Source organism: Symsagittifera roscoffensis, chromosome 2 (assembly GCF_963678635.1).
Source record: "Symsagittifera roscoffensis chromosome 2, txSymRosc1.1, whole genome shotgun sequence".
Classification (NCBI taxonomy): Eukaryota; Metazoa; Xenacoelomorpha; order Acoela; family Convolutidae; genus Symsagittifera; species Symsagittifera roscoffensis.
In genome coordinates, this window is record NC_087063.1 from 41,813,065 (window position 1) to 41,828,571 (window position 15,507).

At 37.0% G+C, this 15,507-nt stretch overlaps 1 protein-coding gene across 1 annotated transcript in view; it reads left to right on the forward strand.

Moving 5' to 3' along the window:
- The window catches only part of LOC134839459 (mucin-3B-like), a 101,429-nt gene extending 86,311 nt beyond the window's left edge, over positions 1-15,118 (forward strand). Inside the window, exons 50-62 of the mRNA XM_063855012.1 lie at positions 336-483; positions 806-1,081; positions 2,223-2,595; positions 2,914-3,107; positions 4,788-5,078; positions 6,631-6,762; positions 7,020-7,283; positions 10,745-10,990; positions 13,057-13,185; positions 13,358-13,501; positions 13,946-14,059; positions 14,358-14,516; positions 14,953-15,118. Of these exons, the coding sequence (XP_063711082.1) occupies positions 336-483; positions 806-1,081; positions 2,223-2,595; positions 2,914-3,107; positions 4,788-5,078; positions 6,631-6,762; positions 7,020-7,283; positions 10,745-10,990; positions 13,057-13,185; positions 13,358-13,501; positions 13,946-14,059; positions 14,358-14,516; positions 14,953-15,101 (2,619 nt within the window). The 3' untranslated portion in view covers positions 15,102-15,118. The remainder of the gene's footprint in view (positions 1-335; positions 484-805; positions 1,082-2,222; positions 2,596-2,913; positions 3,108-4,787; positions 5,079-6,630; positions 6,763-7,019; positions 7,284-10,744; positions 10,991-13,056; positions 13,186-13,357; positions 13,502-13,945; positions 14,060-14,357; positions 14,517-14,952) is intronic.
- The last annotated feature ends 389 nt before the right edge of the window (positions 15,119-15,507 follow it).

Consider the following 15,507-nt stretch of genomic DNA (forward strand, 5'->3'; position numbering starts at 1 on the left):
TGATTGATATCTTATATGTTCCAAATTATACATGAAGTATCCAACTTTGTTAGTTTTTGATAAAATTTCGAAAATAGTTATCGTACAAAAATGATGGTTTTAATAATCGGTTGTTTTTTTTTCTTGTCCATTGAGGCTCATAATTTTTGACAAGTTTGGTTATCTATAAAAACTCTGAACAAAGAGAGTCGTCGACTTGCTTTTAATGCAGAGCCAAGAGCGTCTTCGGGCCGATTGTTACCTTAGAGTGGTGGTAATGTAATTGGCAGAGCGAATCAACAAACTAGTGAGCATGAGACTAAGAAGTGTCTAATTTTTCCTCGTTCTTTTTTCAGGTGACCAAATCAACGACGAGTAACGCCGTAACCTACACGACCTTGAAAGCGGGCTGCAAGTACAATTTCCAGGCCAAAGCCACCTGCACAGACGACTCCGCTACTCAACACGAGTCCGCAACCACCTACGACTTCGCACAATGCCTCGGTGCGTTTCAATAATCACAAATGCACCCAAAGTAAACTGATCGTCGATGAATAAATTTTAAAATGCATTGAGGCGACATGAAACAAGTTTAAAAGTCTGTTCGCTCTTCGAATTTTCAGAAATTATTAATTGTTGGGCGTTTCTCTGATTAAAATTCTTAAGTAGATATCTGTGTTGCAGCGACCTTATGCGCGTTTTTCGATTAATTTTGAAAGTTAGATATCTTCATTTTAACATTTCAAGCTGAAAAATATGACTGGAAAATTTGTCTGTCAGGATAATTTCATTTTCAAACTTTTTGAGCTTCCGATTATGTTTGCAGCACCGGATGTGACAACTGGCAGCGCCAGCAACCCGACGGTTGATTCAGTCCGACTGACCTTGAACGTCAACACTGGATCGGCCACCAAGTTCAACATCACGTTCACTCCTGCAGACACTAACGGGGACACAGGGATTCCAGACGTCAGCGCCTCCGTGCTTCCGGCCACAGTGACTTTGGGAAATCTGACGTCGGGCACTAGCTATACAGTGACAGTGACTGCGTACTGTGACGATGTGCCCTCCACCTCGCCAGCTGTCTTTACGGCGGCACCATGTGAGCGCCCCTTGTTTTTACCAACTGATCGTCAAATATGTGATCAGATTATGTTCAAAATCAGATAAACTTTTGCGTTCATTCCATCTACTTCATAATCTTTTCATTTTAAGAAATAAGCGACACAGGTTCGCGGACACTTTTTCAGTCAATATTAAATCTTTTCAGCCAATCCAATCTTTCGATTCTCCTGCGAACACTTTTTTTTTGTAAAATTCGATTGTCATTTTTGTTTGATATGTTTCTGAAGTAACTTTAAAAAATTTTGTTTCTTCCGTGGTTAAATTCAACCGATAGTAGGCCATTTTTATGGTCTTAGGGGAGCCCAATAAAGCAATTTGACGAAAAAAAGCTTGACGAAGTTCCATTATTTTTATTTGAAAATCCGACCCACATTCTGTTCACGTCACTGACTGAAGGCAACCTGATGAAGGCGCTCTTCAAAATTGAAAAAAGAGTATAGGAATTATTACAAGACATGCAAAAGTGATTGTTTCTTGTACGTCAGGGTTTTCTTCCGATCATTTTCTAAGTTGAAATATTTATTGGGAGCGTATTATATAACATATGACCAACTCATTTTTCAATTATACGTCTGCTAACTTGGTGTATGCAAACTTGCTGCTTAAAATATGACGAAAACAAGATTTATGACGCAGATTGATTTTGGCAAATGATACCGCAAAATTTAGACGATGGTCCAATTTTTGAGCAATCAAGTCTCACTCAACAACACTTCATAGCTTTTTATTGTTGTTACCAATGGCAAAAATAGATGAAAAAGCTGACAGATATGCGATCTCAGGCCAGAAGTGGTCACAAGAGTTGCTTCATGAATTCAATCAGGTTTTGCATGCTGGCCGTGTTTTTGTCTGTTCGAGTTAATTAATTGGATATCAGTCTAAGTTTCGATGTTAGTTTTAGTGTGGAAAACTTTTTTAGAGGCTTAAGTAAAATGATTGCATATGCGACATTTTTTATCAACCATGTTTGATGTCGTTTTAATCAACTTTCATATGACGCAAATACAAAATTTAGGAATGGATTACATTTAAAAAAAATTTCATTGAGGTAATCAATGTCTCTGAGAGTTGAGTTCAATTCTTTTAATTGAATAATTCCGTTTTTTTTTGCATTTTAGTGAGCACGAAGACGTGTAACGATGCAATCAACACCTATAGCGTGGCCCCGACTTCAGAGGAGTGCGACTTTGTCAACCATTGTCCGGACGGTAGCGACGAGGCCGCGGGCTGCGGAGGATGTGCGGTGGGATCCTTCCGGTGTCATAACAACACCCCGACTGCCGTGCCCACTCCCGCCGCTCCCTACTTCGCACTCTTCACGTCAACAGCAGGTTGCATCCCATCTAATAAGGTGTGCGATGGCAATAATGACTGTGGCGACTTCAGTGATGAGGAATATTGTGCGACTACTTTGACATCCAACACACAGTTCACATGTGACGACAATACTATCTTGGAGACGAGTGGTGCTGGATATCAAGTTTGCAATGGGTGAGTCATCGAATCACCACTATGTGGTCTTATTGTTCTGTTCATCAATTTGGCTATAAGAATCTTGAGAATTGCCTGATTTTTTTTTTCGTCAGATGGAATCGAGTAATTTATCATTTTGCTTGTTTTTGCTTCCTTTTACTGTAACTGCTCGTTAATTTAGGGTGAGGCAACATTACCCAGTCTAGAAAACAGAAAATAACCACAAACAAATGCATTTAATTCTTAACCAGGGGCATCACAGTTGTTGCCCTACAAGTGCTGAGCAGCTAGTTTTAATTAGGTTCTCCAAGTGGAAGGCTTGTTTACTTTTTCTAGACTGAATGACTGTCTGGGCTCTTCTTGGGTGGACGAAGGAGGCACCACTCACAAGGGCTACGAGGACGAGATGGGCTGCTCGGGCTGTGCTGTGAACCAGTACGCATGCAAAGAAGACGTCACTAAATGTGTGGCCGACACAACTATATGCGATGGTTCTAATGACTGTGGATTTTACGAAGATGAAATGGGATGTAAGTGAAAACATTTTGGCTAAAGTTAAGTTGACTCATAGAGGGACTCTTTTCGATTCTTTTTTTGCTGATAAGTAATAATAATGAAATGATAAATTGTTTTCAGGCTGTTAAACCAAAAACAAAATAAACCGCATTTATAACCATTGAATTAAAGCCTGAGAGATATTCATGAGACGTTCTGGTCCGTTTCAGACTTCTCTGAACGAAAAAATTAAACTGTTTTATTAGTTTCTCAACAATTTTCCTAACAAATTTTTTAACAAAAACTTTTGAAGAAACTCGAAATTTCTTATCAAAACTCAAAACAGTACGAACTTTTTGAGGGAAGAAGAAAAAAGAAAATACTAAAATTAATCTGTTGAGATGTTATAACAAGGATAACCGGTTACTGTTCAAGTAGCACAGAATGTTCAGACCATAGTCTTAAAAAATACAAAAAAAAAACTTTCTTAAAATTAGTGTCGTTTTTTCTGCGTGGCGTGATAGAAAAAAGATCTTAAATATATTGGACATTCATCCTAAAATAGGCCAATTTGAGAGCAGTTTTCAGACAAATGACTGGGAACACGAAAAAAAAAATTGTTGAAGAATTTCGAAAAATTTTCAACAAAATTTTGTGCAGAAAGTTTTTGAATTTTGAAGTTTATCATTCCCAAATTCGCGCTAAAAAGCTCCATAAGCTGACTAAGAAATTAAATGTCTTAAATCAAGCGTCAATAAGCTTTTGTAAGCGTGCTTTAGCCTCTTCTTGTTAGCTTGAAATTAGACCAAAAAGCAAAAACTTCAAACCGGGTTTTTCTCAACATTGCGACAACTTTTTTGTTGAATAATAGATTGCAAAAAGGTTTTTTATACTTGTACAACTGTTTCTTGTTTGAATTTTGTTTTGAGAGAACAAAACGCAAAATGTATTTGCTTTTTTTCCAGAGAATGGAAACGTTCTCCTAAATGATCTCCTGTTTTTAATATCACTTTGATTCATTCGCACTTCAAAAGCTATTTTTGTTTTGACATTTTGAAATCCATAGGTTTTATTGATTATATTTTAATTATAAGTCAAAAAAGTGCTTGATATAACTGCTAGTGTGTCTAATCGCACTAATTACAAGCTAAGTTTTCCCTTCCAAACCAAATTTTGCTGTATTACTTGTGGTGCTTTGCGTGTTTACACTTGCAAGCAGTGTAGTGTATTAGTATGAATCTTCTTTTTTCTAACCTAACTCGCAAATAAAGTTGTTCATTAAAAGTCTTCTCTTATTTGGTGGCTCTTTGCTATAATCACTATCTGTAGCATTGGAAATTTCATAGCATCTGTTCTCTGCTTTACTTGTGGCTAGTGTTTTTGATTCACTAAGCGTTTTTGGCTGAGTGATTAGTGCTTGAGACTCTTAATATCTAGATTGCGATCGTTCAGAGAGCGAATTCGAGACGTAGCCGAATTTTTAATAAATCGAGGCTTATTTCTACTTTTTCTTATTACATTTAAAAGAGCTGCTTTTTGTCATATTCTCGCTGGAGTTTGCAAAGCGCAGCATTGCCTCTGTATTAGAAATGGTAAAGCTTATATCGTTGTATAAAAAATATTTCATTCAAAAATGAAAAGATTAATTATGTCGGACTGTAAAGATTTTTGCTAATCCTTTTATCGGACGTCAGAAAATTCCTCGATCGTTTTAGGCAACGCAGGTACTTGTCCCAAAGACCAGTTCGAATGTCCCTCTGACAGCTCATGCTTGGCGGCAGGCGCCGGCGGCAAAGTTTGTGACGGAGTGAACGATTGTGGCCGCCTGGAGGACGAGTTGAATTGCAACCGACAGTGCTCTGACAACACTGGAAGTGTCTCAGACTTCTTCTGCTCCACTGCGCCGACTACTACCCACGCGGATTCCAGGTGTGTCAGCAACAATAGTGTTTGCGACGGAATCAATGACTGCCACCCAAGTTTCAAGTTCAAGGACGAATTCGCATGTGAGTTCTTCAAAGCCTCTTTTAAATACTTTTCACCACTTTGCGGATCCGAACTATTTTAGCTACAGGAAATACCTTCTTTTTCCTAGCAAAAGTTATGTTTGATTTTGCGCTGAAAGAAACAAAGTTTAGTCAGAAAAATACATTTTATTCAATATTCTTCAACACTATTAAACTGTTTGTAGTTTTAACACTTTCTACCCAAAAGTCAAAATCCTAAATATGTATTAAGTTCTGCTGACAAATTAGGTCTTTATATAAGTTTTTTAAGTACGATTTCAAATTAAGAAGTGGAGCGACGGATTTATAATAATAATAATAATTGTAGTTCCTGCGAATCGCAGTGGATCTATCAGTAGGCCTTTAACAGTCCTGTCGAGGATAGTCCATTTGTATTATCTCCCCACATTCCAGACTGTGTTATTTTGTTGAGCGAAGCTCTTTTTTGCGACTCAAGGCCGTTTTTGTGCGTCTAGAACTTTCACGTGGTACCACTTTTGCAGCCAAATTTGGTCAGGTTGTGGTAGACCTGAAGCTAGAGGTCAAGTGAGAGCTCGTCCTCACACACTATCATTGCCATGGCATGGGATCGATTACACGACCTGACGATTCTAAAGTGAACGCCTTACCACTATGCTAAGTGCCACTGTGCTAAGTGCCACTGGATTTAACCTGGAAGTATTCAAAACCTCAAAATGCTCAAATTGAATGAAATGGTTTGAAAAGTTCAAAAAATTTCATCGATTCTACTCATGGGCAATGGTATTGACACTTGCCCAACTAATCATAAAGTACCCCCATCCAGTTTCAAGCGTTAGAATCCATTATAATATAATTTTTAGTACCAATCCTACAAAAATTGAGAAAAAATGGATTATAATCAATTAATAATCGATTATAATCTTTCGTTTTGAAATCAAAATTAGTCAATTATAATACATTATAATCGATTAAAATCAATTATTTTTATCCAAATTTCTAATTCATTTGTTTTGCAGAAAAAATCCATTATAATCGATTATAATTGTTCATAATCCTTTTTGTTTGCCTATTTTCTTTTCGATCTTGCACCTGCCTGAATTGCTTATATTTTATGCTTTTCGTAGACATTGGTTTATGTGGAAAAGGGAAAATTATTTTAACAGTTTTCCAATCAATGAAAACTTTTTTATAGATTTTTGACAAAAAAAGGATTATAATCATTGTAACAGATTATAAGAGATTTTCGGAAAAATTATAATCAATTATAATTGGTTATAATTTATTATAATGTCACGAAAAATGTTATCATTAAGATTGATTGATTATAAATCGTTTAAACATCTAAATTTGACGCTTACAATTAATTATAATATTGGTAAAAGTACAATTATAATTGTAATATAATCGATTATTTTGTCGTTTTACTGAGTGCGGGTAATGAATTTGAATATGTTCGCTTTTGTTTGTTGGTTGAGCTGTTTTAGGCAAGGTTTGACTAATTAACACGCGGGTTAGGTCTCCAGCAGTGTAACTAGAAAATGGTCATCAAGGGTTTAATTTCACGTGTTAGGCGGCGGATGTGCGGCGAATGAGATCAAATGTCAGGGTGCAATCAGGGCCGCCTCTGACAATGGGGCGGGGTGTGTGTCGACAGTGTGCGATGGGAACAACGACTGTGGAGACTGGCAGGATGAGTGGAATTGTGAGTCATCTCTAGGCAGCCCCTCCTCGCTTTAATTGCTTTGAGTGATGAAATAATAAGAAATGATCGTTCATAAAAAGACGATTATCTTTGCAGCTACCCAAAAATTTTGTCAATATTTTGTCGTGCATAGAGTATATTTTTGACTGTTAAAGGAATGGCATATTGTGAGACATAAGGGAATGATAGGCTTTTTAAGCTGATTTGCTCTATGTGGTCAAAAATCAAAACTGACTTCAGTTGCCCTGTTTTTGAAGGCCTTGCTGCATGTCTGGATGGCTTCGACTGTGCAGGAACAGGGGGTGGAGGCACCTGCATCACCGACAAAACCCTCATGTGCGATGGGTACAACAGCTGCGGACCCACTGACAAGTACGCCGATGAGATCGGCTGCGGCACCAATGATGGCTGCCTTGCCACACAGTTCAAGTGCAGGACCACGACACCTGTGAAGTGCGTTGATGCCGCGAAGCTGTGTGACGGCGTGAACGACTGCGGAGACTACTCGGACGAAGGAAACTGTTAGTCATCAAACTGTGCTACCACTCCACCTCAACGCGACCTAGAAATTTTTTGAATCTAACGAAATTTAATGTTGCAATAATTTGTCAAGTTAGCAGCCGCATGTATGGATTCAGCACTGATTAACTGCTTTAGTTTTCATATCATAGTCATGCCTAGTTTTGATCGTTCTAGATGACACAGCCCTTGACTGGGCCGCAAAACTCTCAATTTTCTCAAATTTTTACCATTAGGAAGTCGAAACAAAAAGAAAAAGAATACAAGGTTACTGTGCACGTAGCACAGAATGTTCTGACCATATTGATAAAAAACTACACATTTTTTTTCTTTATTATAGTGCTTTTTTTGCCTATCGAGTGATGAGAAAACTGCATAAACGAGTAGAAAGTTAGCCAATTAGGCATAATTGTGAAGAGTTAGCTTTAAAAAAAACGAAAAACAGACAAAAAATTGTATTAAGAAGATATTTAAAAAAAAACAAATTTTAAACAATTTTTCTATTTTTTTGCACAATTTTTTCTCATTTCTTGGAAAATCTGTGTGGCCAAGGTAGCGCTAATTTTTTTATATGAAGTTGTTTATAGTAAAATCATGTTTTCTGAGCTTAAATTTTCTTATACGGAACGTTACTCGATCGCGTTATTTGCTCAAAAATTTCAAACCGGTTTTTCTCGACATTGGGAAAATTTTTTCGAAATTTTTCAATGTCGCTCGAATCACGACTGAAAAGGCATCAACACGTCATATCTTTTAACTCACTTCGATGACTATTTTGTGGCACCTGATTTTACGTGGAAAACAATTAAAAAAGAAAGGAAAGACTAAAACACACCCGAATACATAGTTCTTCGCCATTTTCAATGGTCGGAACAGAAAAAAACTAAAGCCTTAATACTTGTTCTGTTAGAATGATATTTATTTTTCATTTCTGGTCCTTCTACGTTTTACATCAGCTAAAAAAATCAACTCTAAAGTTGCAAGCGAGCTCTGTGATTTCCGCAGGAAGCAGATATAAATCGTCTTTGGATGTGATGCCAATATTGAAAATTCTTGTGACTTCACAGATCCATTGAATATATTCTATCAAGATAAATTGTGCATCGATTAAATTTTTTCAATCGGTTCCCTTATTTCAACCCTAAAGTGTAGTCAGTTTCCCACCTCGATGGTTTTTCGCCTTCTTGTCACAGTAGTTTTACTATGACTAATTAGACTAGATTAAAGCTTTTGCTCCAAAGATCTATTGCTTTCGCGTTTTGTTTCAATGTCTTTGTCTGGCTCATCGCTTGCTCAAATAGTGTCGAGCAAATCGTTTCATTGCTTTGTTTCTACAAATGCGAACTCATTTCCAAAAACATGTAGTGTATTTTAGGAATTAGGTTTTCTGCTGGTGAAATTTTATTTTTCTAGATAACTGTATCGTAGAAGTTATGAAAGGGCCGGAGCTTCGTACATACTTGTATCGTATAGATTTTATAACTCTTCATTGAAATTGGGGAGAAACCTATGTCTTCTGGTGTTTTTTTGTTCACCACGCCAAATCAGGTACCAAAAAAAATCACCTGAATCGGTCTAGTGATATATCACGATAAAGTTGTCTGAATCATACTTCGAACGATGTTTGAATTGTGCAATAAAATTTCTTAGAATCGTGAAAAACTTATTGTTCCGACTTTCGATACGAAAGTAACGGAATTTTTGTGCTCGGGGTGGGTTTTTTTTCTTCAGACAAATTTCGACGTTTTAACTAGCCATTTTTGACGGAATTTTTAAATATCATTCAAAAGGTATTGTTGCCCTGAGCTCAAATTTGAAAAGATTTTTCACCTGTAGTCATTTTTCGTTAAGTTTTGGGGGTTTAAAGGTCGCCATTTCGGCCAATTTTGCACAATTAACGCGCGATATAATTCGCGCTATTAAGGCGTAAGCGGAGATTTAATCCCTCTTAAAATCGTTCCAATTTGGTTCGAAGAAACTTATTTGCCTTAAATGATTTGTTACAAGGAGCGAAATCTATCCTTTTGTTCTTTATATGGCGTGTGGGGGGATGATTTTAATAAAAAAATTCAAATTTTCGAAAAAAAAATTCCATTTTATTTTATTACATTTAATTTTTTAGGTTATTACTGCTCATTAAACTCGAAAAAGGCAGTCGGAACATTCAGGGCTTTGCCCTGATACGAGCAGTCTTGTTGGAGTTTTCAAATTATCAGTCTACTTTCCAGCTAATAAGGCTAATTAAGCGTAAGACTAGGCCTCATTAAATCTAATCGATCAAATAGACTAAAAATTTTCCTTTGAGTAGTAAAAAAAATCATTTTACTGCGGAAAAACTCTTATTGGAAGTTTCATCTAGCGCTTCACTGAGAATAAAACTCAAGCTTGCGGTTTTGCGGTTCGACGTGCGTTTTTTTAAAGTTCAGTTCATTTTTTTGTTAACAGGAAGGCAAACTCCACGATCGAACAGCAAAAATGTAAAGGTCACAAAAACATGATCGACTTCTAGTTTCGAAAGTGGAATTTACTTTTCAGATTTTCCAGCGGAATAAAAAAAATTCATATGGATGCATTTTCTCAAACTGAATTGCTTTAAATAAAAAAGTGTCAATAGAAGTTATTCAAGAAATTCAAAGAGCTTTAAGGCTATCTATTTTTTTTCTTGAGATTTCGAAAGTGGGGTTTTTTTCAAAAAATAGGTCATGTTTTTTTCTGTTTACTTGCGTTCATTGAGTATGCCAACTTTCTGTTGGCTCTGTATCTTTTTTTGAAGGCAACGCTAGTCGATTATGTCTAATTCAATGACTAGCGATATACGCGTTCCTAAAGTTCCGAGCATTGAGACTGGGGAGAAATTTTGTATTCGGGTGTAATTAGTTTTTTTTTGTATTTTTCCACGCAAAATTTGGTATTACAAATAATCATCGGAATAGGTCGAGTGATATTTCAAATTGAAGGTCTTTCAGTCGTAATTCGAACGACATAAAAAAGTTTCGAAATTTCTGTTCCAATGTTTTTTTGAAATTTTTGATTTGTGGTCTAATTTCCAGCAAATAAGGTTAGCGAGGAGGCTTATTTTGTTGTTCATACAAAAGCATTTCTTATAGTTATTTCACACATTTATCGGATCCTAGTCACAGTTTATCCTTTCTCGCAGTTTTTTGTTTTCCGTTTACTTAAATTGCAGTGCTTTGATTTTTTTCTGAATTCGAAGTTGTGCAAAGTTCGCCTCTCCGCTTCATTCGACATGTAAAGCTACGGAGCAAAAAGTAGTTGTAAATAAGAAAGTCGTGAGCCAATTAGAATCGAGGTAAGAAAACAAAATATTTTTTTTCCACGATAAATAAGAAAACACGAAATATTTTCTTTCCTCGATTCTGATTGGCTCACGACTTTGTCTACTTTTTGACCGCACCCCGACATGTAACTGCTCTGATAATAATTCTAAATTGCCCTCTTGTAGGTAACGCAGCTTGTGTGACTACGCCTCAATTATACTTCTATTGTCCGACGACGGCCACCTGTGTCCTGTTATCGGACACTTGCGACTCAACGAACGACTGCGGGTTGTACGAGGACGAGAAGGGGTGCAGCCCTTGTGCGTCCAATCAGATCAAATGTGGGGGTACTTCTTGTATCTCGGACGCTCTTGTGTGTGACAAGAACAATGATTGCGGGGACACTTACAACTACGTGGACGAACAAGGATGTAAGTTGCGCGGAGTTTTCTTTATGTTTTACTATTTAACAACATTCACACTTTTTCTAAAGACATTCAAACGTTTTCATTCTTAAGTGTTTTGCCCCAAGTTTCTACAGTGACCATGCGTTAGCCTGCTTTAGAATTAGACGCCACAAGAAATTGTCATCATAATACAGATTCAAAATGAAAGTGCATGAAAAAGCAGAAAATTGCTTATAGTTTTCATAAAGCTTAAGTTCGGCCTATTAAAAGTTTTGTAAAGAATTCCTGTATAGGGTCCTAGTTAGACCATTAAGGAGCGTCGTTTTAACTAGCCGTTTTTTACGGAGTTTTTAAATAACATTCAAAAGTATTGTTGTCCTGAGCTTAAATTTGAATTGATATTTCACATGTGATCACTTTTTGTAAAGTTATGGGAGTTGAAAGATTGCCATTTTAGTCAATTTGTGACAATTAACGCGCGATAGATATATTTCGCGCTATTAACGTGTAAGCGGAGATTTAATCCGTCTTAGAAATGGTTCCAAATTGGTTGAAAGAAGCTTATTTGCCATAATTAATTTGTTACCAGGAGCGAAATTTATCACTTCGTACTTTATATGGCGTGTGCGTGGATGATTTCTTCAAAAAATCTCATTAAAAAAATTTCATTTGATTGTTACATTTAATTTTTTATGTTAACAAGACTGCTCGTATCAGGGCGAAGCCCTGAATGTTCCAACTGCCTTTTAAGGCTTATGGAGCAGTAATAACATTATAAAATTAAATGTAAAAAAAAATGAAATTTTTTTTTTCAAAAATTTGAAATTTTTTATGAAACTCATCACCCCACAAGCCATATAAAGTACAAAAGGATAGATTTCGCTACTTGTGACAAATAAATTATGGCAAATAAGCTTCGTTAAACCAATTTGGAACGATTTCTAAGACGGATTAAATCTCGCTTACGCGTTAATAGCGCGAATTATATCGCACGTTAATTGTCCTAAATTGGCCAAAATGGCGATCTTTAAACCCTCATAACATCACGAAAAATGATCACAGGTGAAATATTTTTCAAATTTAAGCTCAGGACAACAATACTTTTCGAATGATATAAAAAACTTCCGTCAAAAATTGCTGGTTAAAAAGTCGAAATTTATCTGAAGAAAAAAAACCCACCCCGAGCACAAATATTCCGTTACTTTGGTATCGAAAGTCGGAACAATAATGCTCCATACACGTTAAAAGGCAGTGGGAACATTCAGGGCTTTGCCTTGATACGAGCAGTCTTGATAAAGTTTAGCTAACAAATGAGCAATGATGTCCAAAAGCTATATCGCTTTTGGCATGTACTAATTTAGATCATCAGAATAAATTATCATTTATAGCTTGAGTGGTAGTACTGCTATACAAAAATATCAAACAAGGCTGGTCGTATCAGGGCAAAGCCCTGAATGTTCCGACTGCCTTTTAAGGTCTATGGAGGAGTATTAACATGAAAAACTTAAATTTAAAATGAATAATATATATATATATATTTTTTTTTTCAAATTTGAGACTTTTTGTGAAAATCACCCACCCGCACCATATAAAGTACAAATTGAATAATTTCGCTCCCAGTAAGAAATCAGTTATGGCAAATAAGCTCGCTTCAACCAATTTGGAACGATTTCTAAGACAAGACGGATTATATAAATCTCCTCTCACGCGTTAATAGCGGGAAGTTTATCGCGCATTAATTGTCTCAAATTGGCCGAAATGCCAATCTTTAAACCCCCATAACTTAACGAGAATGATCAAAGGTGAAGTATTTTTTCAAATTTAAGCTCAGGATAACAATGTCTACTGAATGATATTTAAAAAATCCGTCAAAAATGGCTAGTTAAAAAGCCGAAACTTGTCTGAAGAAAAGAACCACCCCCAGCACAATTATTCCGTTACTTTCGTTACGAAAGCCGGAACAAATACTATTACTTCACAACTTTGCGCGCGTAGATACAGTGATCATTAGATGGGACTGCTATTTTTACTTTTTCCTCGTGAAAAACTGAAAGAAGGATAAGATTGAGCTGAAATGTTTTTCTTTTCAGGCGGACCTGGTCTGGCGACACCCTGTGTGGGAGCGAACTTCCTTTGTCCCGACAACACCACTTGTATCCCGATAGCAGACACGTGCGACGGAACAAATGACTGTTTCGACCTTGGCGACGAACTGGCCTGTAAGAATGACACTTTTCAATAAACATTTCCATGTAAAAAGTTGTATTTAAACATTTTCGATAATGAAAATGATGATTGCCCGCCTATGTTCATTGGTCCCTCCTATTCGAATCTTAAGATAAACTACTGTAGTGTCATTTCAACGCTAACTGTCTTTTTCTTCGCCTGCAGGCGGCCCCACCTGTTTCGCGGCTGGCTCCACTAAGTTCGAGTGCAACAACACCAACACCTGTCTCGACAGCACAGGTGCCACCGACAAAGTGTGTGACGGACATAACGACTGCGGAGGAACTAAATTCCTAGACGAGCTGGGATGTGAGTTGATGCTATTGTTTAATTTCAAATAAATTATTTGCTTTGGTCGATGTTACGGATATTAGGCTGGACTTAGGCAATTGTGCCAAACTTTTGTCCGCGACCGATAAACTGGGCATATGGAAAAAAGTTTGATATAGAAATGAGCTGCTTAAGCACGTTTGTCGTCATTGTCAGAACCTACAAACTTGGAGTTTCTACAACCTTGATCTAAGCTAGAGACTGAAGTGTGAAATCATTTAGTAGTGCAGCAGAACGTGAATATGTATAACATACATAAATGTTCTAGTTTGTACCCTTCATGTGACTTGGATGGAGTTGTTGTTGCACCAAATGACGCCTTTTGATCACTAAAAGAATGTTTGCAACACCTTTCATATGGCGTCATAGAACTACTCGTGATAAATGAGACAAATATATCAACCAAAAATGTTATTTCCCCAGGTGGCTGTTCACCTGACAAGGACGAGTTCATGTGTTCCGGATCTACATGTATTGCAGCAGCCAGGCTATGCAACAACGAAAATGACTGCGGAGACTACGGAGACGAATTCAACTGTAAGTTGCGGTCATGTTATTCTGTTGAAAAACTTAGGATTAAAAACTCGTTTCGTACAAGGAGCACATATAGCAAGGTTTCTTTGAAAAAAATTGCTTCTAATTAGTTTTTTTGCTACCCCTGATGTTTTCGACAGAAAATAAGTTGGTGGATCTTCTGCTTAAAGTTCAATTTTACAAATGATTAGGAATTGCAAACTAAAATCACCAAAAGTACTACTAGCGATCATTTTTGTAAAAGGCAAGACAGGATCGAGCAATTTTCATTAATTTCCGGCTTCTTTTATCTTCCTCACAGGTGCCGGCAACTGTGCCGGGAATGAGTTCGAGTGTCTCAACTACGCGTCCTCCTCCAAGTGTGCCACCGAGGCAGAAATATGTGACGGCTTGAACGACTGTGGCGACTACTCGGACGAGTGGAACTGCGACGGAACATGCACATCCGACCCCACCGCCGGTAAACGCTCACGCGATGCAATTACTTAGAGTACCTATAAAGTCCTATTGGTTGCGTCAAGCACAAAGGCAACATTTCCAAGTGCGAAATAGTAATCCAGAAAACTGCACGTCTTAGTTAAGGTACAGAAGTGGTTCTCAGAAAAAAGCTGAACAGCACGGAATGTTAGTTTCTCAACCTTCAGAATAAGTAGTCGTTTATTAAAGCAATAGAAGGATTTGAAAATTTAACTCGCTCTGCTAAGCACCCTTCTGAATATCCGTGCATTTATTGTTTCAACATACCTTGACCTTGTAACTGCTTATTGCTGCGGGTAAGCTATTTGATTCCGGTGGGCCCAAAACTTTGATTTGCAATCAGGTTAACCTCCGTCCCCTAAACTGTTGTTTTTGGGAGGAATGGCGTGGTAACTTGTCTCATCATGTCTTTTGTGCAGGAAGCAATGCGAAGATGTTTGCTTGTGGGGGCACTGCTGCCTCGGCCTGCATCACCTATGCGAAGACATGTGACGGGTACAACGACTGCGGACCCGCCGGAAACTACCGCGACGAGTTCAACTGTACGTGTGCACTAGCTGACCACTAAATATTTAATGTTTTTTTTTAAACAAAAAACTTAATTTTTAGTTTCAAAAAAGTTCAGTTTTAAACATCATCTATAATGATGTCTTCTTTGAAAGTTTTGAAGTGGCCTACATAAATTTCGCTTTTAACCCATTGTGTAATTTTAGGATTTTGTTGGAGTTATCCACAGGAGTTTTTTACAAATATGTTGTGTGTTTTTATGTATTTATTGCGTGTTTTTATTTTTCTATTGTTTGTGATTGTTTTCCTCCGTTTTTCCTGGCTCTATCTCTGTTTTCTATATTTTGTCTATTATTTTTGCTTATTGATTTAATGTTATTAATCTTGTTTAATCTATATTTACGGTGAATATAGTAAGTTAAGTAAGGTTTCAAATCAATGCAACCAATTCGTCAAACACGATCCGA